The sequence below is a fragment of the Bos javanicus genome, chromosome 15 (genome assembly GCF_032452875.1).
Source record: "Bos javanicus breed banteng chromosome 15, ARS-OSU_banteng_1.0, whole genome shotgun sequence".
NCBI lineage: Eukaryota > Metazoa > Chordata > Mammalia > Artiodactyla > Bovidae > Bos > Bos javanicus.
Genome location: NC_083882.1, coordinates 29465708 through 29472575, shown reverse-complemented (window position 1 = coordinate 29472575; position 6868 = coordinate 29465708). Strand labels below are relative to the sequence as shown.

At 40.8% G+C, this 6868-nt stretch overlaps 1 protein-coding gene across 5 annotated transcripts in view; it reads left to right on the top strand.

Annotated features, from left to right (window-relative positions):
- The window catches only part of DDX6 (DEAD-box helicase 6), a 31712-nt gene that overhangs the window by 571 nt on the left and 24273 nt on the right, over nt 1–6868 (top strand). The window contains exons 1-3 of one of the 5 annotated variants that reach the window (XM_061440509.1): nt 6–107; nt 3067–3536; nt 6535–6598. In XM_061440509.1, coding sequence (XP_061296493.1) covers nt 3337–3536; nt 6535–6598 — 264 coding nt within the window. In that variant the 5' untranslated portion in view covers nt 6–107; nt 3067–3336. Of the gene's footprint in view, nt 1–5; nt 108–217; nt 359–3066; nt 3537–6534; nt 6599–6868 lie in introns of those variants that run through there. The other 4 variants (XM_061440512.1, XM_061440508.1, XM_061440511.1 and 1 more) reach the window with 4 other exon arrangements.

Sequence of the window (6868 nt, the reverse complement as noted above, 5' to 3'; positions counted from 1 at the left end):
AGAAAGGGCGGGGGGGGGGCGGTCGGCGACTGAGGGGGCGGGGGAGCCGAGTTAGCTCAGTCCGGGCGGCGGCTTCGGCGGCGCCTTGAGAGCGGGCAGCGGCGGAGGTAGGGCTGGGCAGCCGGGGAAGCGAGCGGGCGGGCAAAGGCAGGCCGGCCGGAGCTGCCCCCCCCCGAGCGGGGGCGGGGCGGGGGCGGGAGGAGGCCGAAGCGAGGGGCCGGGTGGGGGCGGGCGGAGGTTTCCGAGGAGGAAGGAGCCGCCGCCATTTTGGGAGCTTCGAGTCAACAATAAAGGACCGAGGGTGCCGAGCGGGAGTGGCCTCGGTGGTAGGACTCGGGCCTGAGCCGCGGGGAGTGGGGTGAGGTGGAAGGGTGGCGGTCGGCCGTGTCGCGGGGGCTGCAGGAAGCCCCCAGGATGGCGTGGGGGGCGCTCTGAGGCGGAGGCCTGAGGCCTGGCCGGGCCTCGGGGAGAAAGGCGGGCGGCGGGCGCCAGCTGTGGGGTGGGGGCGCCGGGAGGAGTAGCACAGAGCAGTGTTGTGCCCAGCGGGGTCCGGAGGAAGAGCGAGAGAGTTCCTCAGAGGAGTTTTGTGGGTGACGAGGGAGGCTGGGACCGTAGGGGGCCGCAAGGATTTAGGGAGATGGCGGAGGTTATAGGGTACGAGGCGGCCCTATAGGGGGCGGCAGGGATATGCTGTAGCGGAGGGCTCAGTTTGGAAGAGGACCGGCTGCTTGACGGAGTAAGGCCTTGCAGGTCGATAACGGGGTGATTATGGAGCCTCCGAATGTCGGAGGAAAGAAGGGGCTGTCTGACTTAAAGGTTTCTCTTTTGGGGGGAGTCCCTATTGTTCCCTAGCTGTGGAGCTGGTTCTCTGCTCTGGTTGCGCAGATACGATTGCAGGGCCCAACCCTTTTGTGTTTATGGGCCCAGGGAGCTGACTTGAAGTGTGTAGGGGTTTGGAGCGGGGTATGAAGGGGAGGGGAACAAGCAATTATTTGCTTGCAAATCAAAATCATTAGCTTCTTTCCTTTATCACTCACTCCCCTTTCTCTTTCTCAGTCCCCTTGCCCCTTCAAAATAGAACAGTCACTCCAACTTGCAGACCGAGCTTAGAGAAACTGCGCTGCATTTGCAAACAAAAGGTCTTTTTGGAGATGACGAGACTGTTTTGGGTGTGAAACTGTCAGTCGCTAACTACCGTCTGGGAAGTGCTGTAATTAACTCCGCTAGGGTTCCCTCCCAGCTAGTCTCTGTTTCGTTCGTATTTTTGAAAATATAGAAATACAACTTGGAAATCTAAATTGGGAAGGGGTAGGAGGAATATTTCTTTTCCTGAGACGTAAAGCTGCAGTGCAGCTTAATTAAGAGGGGAGCAGTTCTCACATAGTCACATTTTGGCTCTAGGGAGATACGAGGTCTTATGTGCATGATAGACAGTAATATACCATTTAATCTTTAGAAGTTGCCCTATTCATCCTCTTAGTGCTTTGCAAATAAGTAATCTTCGGGTGTGAAATAGGTGATATCGCTGATCATATATAAACCTGTCAATACAGGAAACCACCTACTACCTTGAACTGAAATTAGGTGGCTGTTAACTACCCTGCTTAAGAGGTCAGTCAGTCTCTGGATGACTTCAAAATATACAACTTTGTGTATGTGATAATCAGGATTTGCTTTTGAGCAACTTTATTTTCAATTTAAAAAAAGACATCAAAGAATTTAAAATTTGTATTGTTTGAGTAGCTTTGGCGTATGGCAGAAGGAACAGTAATTAATTAGCTACTGTACTTTCGGTAAGAAATATAAAGGTGTTAACACACCAGAGTAGGCCTTTATTCCCTCCACCCGCGGTTGTGAAATTAAGGTCTTACTTTAAAAAAAAAATAATTTTATTTGGGGAATAATTTTTAAAAATAACTTAATCAGTACTCTGGGTGTCCTAGAAAGTTTGGTTAAAGTTAGTAATGTCTTTATTCTTTCACAGATTTGTTTTTTTTTTTTTAAGCACAGGTAATTTCCTCATTGGAAGAGACCCTAATGCTGGGAAAGATTGAGGGCAGGAGGAGAGGGGGGCGACAGCATCACCAACTCAATGGACATGAGTTTGATCAAACTCTGGGAGATAGTCAAGGACAGGGAAGTCTGGCATGCTGCAGTCTGTGGGGTGGCAGAGAGTTGAGTGAGACTTTGTGACTGAAAAACAGTTTCCTTTTTGTGGAGTGTTGGGGGGTTTTTTTTGTTTTTAATTAAAAAATTGCTACTTCAAGTTGAGACATACTTTTGAAAAGTGTTATGTTTTAAAATGTAACAGTTCTGTAGTAGTCAGACTTAAGATAGCTAAAGGTTTTCTTGGCTGTTTTTTGAACAGAAGATTTTGACGTGTAGACGTATTTATGTCCCTTGACTGCTTTAGTTATTGTTTTAAAGGACAAAAACTTAGGGGGGAAAAGAAAATGTAGTTTTCTTCGGGTTTAACAACTTTGGTTGAAATTCATAAGGGCGTACATAATGCTTTTCTGAAAGCACAAAGTGAAATCAAAAGCTCAACTCTTCCAAGGATTCTCAGTTGTCAGAAAAAGAAAAAAAAAATGAATGAATTGTTTTGCCTTGTTCCTTTGTAGATTTACATTAATTAAGTTGTGCCATTCTTCATTGAGTTGTAATGCAATTGAATGTAATGAATCACTGACTTTTAGAGGTGGCAGGGACTTCAGAGAATTCTTCGGGGAGGAATCTGAAGGGAAGAGATTATCATCTGACAGCTAATGCTAATTTAATCACAGTATTGTTCTACCTGATATTTTCTGGGTTGCTTTGAACTGACAATTTAAATGAGATCTGTCTCAGTGCAGGTTTGGTTTTTGAAGCAATTCATTTTTTTTATATCCTCTTTCCTATCCTGGATAGTGATTTGATCTACATGCAGCTGTATCCTTAATTCTTTAAAAGAAGGGAGTGCTTCTAAAGGAGTTCTTCAAATGGAAACAACAAAGGGGTGTTTTGTTTTGTTTTGTTTTCCCCAAAATTTACTGTGTTTACTGATTTAACTTTTTTTCTTTGTTTCAGATTGAAGTGAGATTCAGATACATAACTCAACCTTGTTAGAGGGCTTTTTAAAAAATAAAGAGTTGATTCGTGCATGAGAGCAAGTTACTGCTGCTTACCGTTCAGAGACTTACAGGTGCTTGCCTGCATTGCAATAAAGGACTCATATATTGAGCAAGACTTATATTTATCTCTTCGTTTTGGAGAGCCTAATAAACTGTTATTACAGTTTCTCTACTGACTTTCAAAAGTTTTGAAGTTTGAAAGAGACATCCTTAAAATTAATACAGCATGAGCACGGCCAGAACAGAGAACCCTGTTATAATGGGTCTGTCCAGTCAAAATGGTCAGCTGAGGGGCCCTGTGAAGCCCAGTGGTGGCCCCGGAGGAGGGGGCACACAGACTCAGCAACAGATGAACCAGCTGAAAAACACCAACACAATCAATAATGGCACTCAGCAGCAAGCACAGAGTATGACCACCACTATTAAGTAAGTGTTAGAATAAATAATAAACACACTTGGGGGACCAAGGAGGTATATTTTGCTAGTTTGTTGTTGACTACTTTATGTATATCATTTTAGTTTAACCATTTTGATTGTGAATAGAGGACAGTTGACTTTATGGTCAATAGGTATTTGTGATAGAAGAATGTATCTCTGTCATAATTAATTCAGGTTTGTTAAGTAACAAACATAGGCACGGATAATATATATTTTGCATAGAATATTTTTTGAAACATTCTGGCTTTCATAATGAGCTCAGATTTATCTGGTTTTTGCCAGTATGGCTTTTTTCCTAGTGTGATAACTTGACTTGATCCTAATGTGAATGGCAGTTAAAACCAATCTTAAAGACTTGTCCAGCTTTCTGAACTTCAAAAGTACTCAGAAAATTTATCCATAACTTTTAGTCTATGACACTTTGCTTTTCTGTCTTATTTTATTTATTTTTAAAATACGCTTTCTCCTTTTACACATACACAAAATAACAAGCAGTTGGGGAACTCAGGACTTTGAACTCTTTGGAACACATCTCTGAATAGTCCCAAACCTCTTTGAAGACTTTTAAAAACTAAGAGCCTTATTTTACTATGGAATATTTTTCTTTTAAATTTGAAAGCATGTAGGCTGTCATCTCGACTGAGTGACTTCACTTTGACTTTTCACTTTCATGCATTGGAGAAGGAAATGGCAACCCACTCCAGTGTTCTTGCCTGGAGAATCCCAGGGTTGGGGGAGCCTGGTGGGCTGCCGTCTATGGGGTCGCACAGGGTCGGACACGACTGAAGTGACTTAGCAGCAGCAGCAGGCTGTCATCTGTAAGTGTACACTTTAAAGTTTGTGAATGGTGACTATGATTCCAAAGAATCAGTTTAATAGAAAATTAACAATTAAGAATCTTGACCCATTTGGTATTTGTCTTTGTTAAGAATCTAGCTGTGTAAGTTGATTTAACCTCTAGAAATATGATGAAACTCAAAAAGTATGTGTTTTATTACAATCTAAGTCTTTTTCATGCTTAAAAGAAGCATTTACTAAAGAAAAATAGCCCAAATTTTCAACAGAATTCATTTGGTCATTGGGAGAATTGGCATTAATGCATATTATTATTTTTGAGGTGAATACTTTAATTGGTATAGAAATCAAAAATGTTTTCTAAATTGCAGTTCGTCTTGACAAAATATGAATAGACTAGCAACATTTAGTCTACTTTTAATTTGAAACATAAAGCTGCATTATTCCATTTTGAGAGCATTTAATGCTTAACCTCTGGTTTGAGACTGCAGTGGATTTTGCCTTTTTTTTTTTTTTTTTTGCTTTTCTTAGATAAATGGGTTTTTTTCAGTTCTGTGACTCTTTAAATTTCAGTTGAAATACCATCTTTTCTGTGAAGACTCCTAGATCCCATGTCTCAGAGATAGTTAATACCTGTCTCTGTTAGTTAATCTCGCATTTAAAAAATTTTTAACTTTCTAAGATGATAAATTTTTTTGTGGGAAGATTTTGCATTGTATCGTATGCATTTTTATCCACTGTTGAGTGAATTTGACAATGTGACAAGCTGGCCTACTAGGATGTTCAACTGAAAATGCTCAGAAACTTTGGTGTGGTATTATAGACTGGGGTGAAAAGCTTTAGAACTCTTGGATTTGGTGGCAAATAGTTTCCTGTGATAGAGTATCTTGGATTATGTGGGATGAAGCTTTAAGTAAAATATGTCCTTATCTTCCTGAATGAATACTCGAGATGTTTGAGGGGGGCTTTAATTATGAGCTGTTATCATTAAATCAGTGAAAACTTAAAAGACAGTTGAAAGCATTGTCTGCTTTATTGACAGTCTTTTTTCTGTTAGATGCTTTGGATATTATATTACTTGAAGTTTTTACATGACCAAAAAGAAAATTTTTTTCTTTCATGGTTTCAAGCATCCCCATTAAAGAAGATTGAGAGGTGTTTTTTATTAACAGCTAATTTTTCCAGGCACTGTGCTGAGTGCTTTATAGAAGCTATTTTATATAATTTTTTATCTCATTTTATATAAGAGAATGGAGATTTAGAAAAGTAACTGTTGCAGGGTCACAGAACGGATACGTAGAAGAGTCAAGGCTTGAACTGAAGTCTGAAACTTTATAGATTCTTTGGTTTTAACTAGTCACCAGGAGCTACAAAATCAGATGCCTATAGGGGACTGCCGGAGAAGACAATGGCAACCCACTCCAGTACTCTTGCCTGGAAAATCCCTTAGAGGAGGAGCCTGGTAGGCTGCAGACCATGGGGTCAATAAGAGTCGTACACAGCTGAGCGACTTCACTTTCACGCATTGGAGAAGGAAACGGCAGCCCACTCCAGTGTTCTTGCCTGGAGAAGCCCAGGGATGGCAAAGCCTGGTGGGCTGCCGTCTGTGGGGTCGCACAGAGTCAGACACTTAGCAGCAGCAGCAGCACAGGGGACTGCCAGATGAGAGGGGGACTTGACCTACTTAAAGGCATCAGGTGCTTGATTTTAAACTCTAGTTACTAACGCCTATCAAACTGTTGCTATGTGGAAATTTGGAACCAGTGTTGCTACTAAAGCTTTCTGCCCTGCACCCCCCCCACAAGAAAATCCAGAATCAACTTTATACAAAATATCCTAGTTTTTTAATGTTGGCAACTTTAAATGAAGTAGTACTATTTTAGGTCAGACAAAACACATGGGTTACCAGTTTTGAAAACAGTTGAACTGTATACAACATGCTTCTCTTGAAGAGGATGGATATCTTTTTTTCCTTCCATTCTTGATTTTTTAAGTTCTCCCTAGATTGTTGTGCTTTGTAAGAAAGAGTATTTTTTCTGGAGTTGTTTATCTCTGTTGTTACCTGTATTCTTAAGTAAATGGCAATATATTAGTGTGCTTTTTAGAAATTATTATCAAGATGAATTACCTTTGTATTTTAGAAAGTAATGCTGTGAACTCTGATACTTCATTTTTACTGTATTCTCTCTAGACCTGGTGATGACTGGAAAAAGACTTTAAAACTCCCTCCAAAGGATCTAAGAATCAAAACTTCGGTAAGTTGGTTGTAACATTCAAGTGGAAAAATGATGTGGAAACTCTTAAAAGCGAAGTAGCTACTTGATGATGACAGTAGGCACTGTATGTTTACTCTTAAGTAAGTTTAAGTGGTTGAAATTGTATAGCTTATATATGATTAATTGCCAAAAATTTCCACTATTTGGAGGAATTGGTAATAATGTGTATCCATATTAAATATTGTGTTTATACATATGTGTATCTTATCTCACTTGTGGAACACATAGTTTTCATGGCATTTTCTCAAA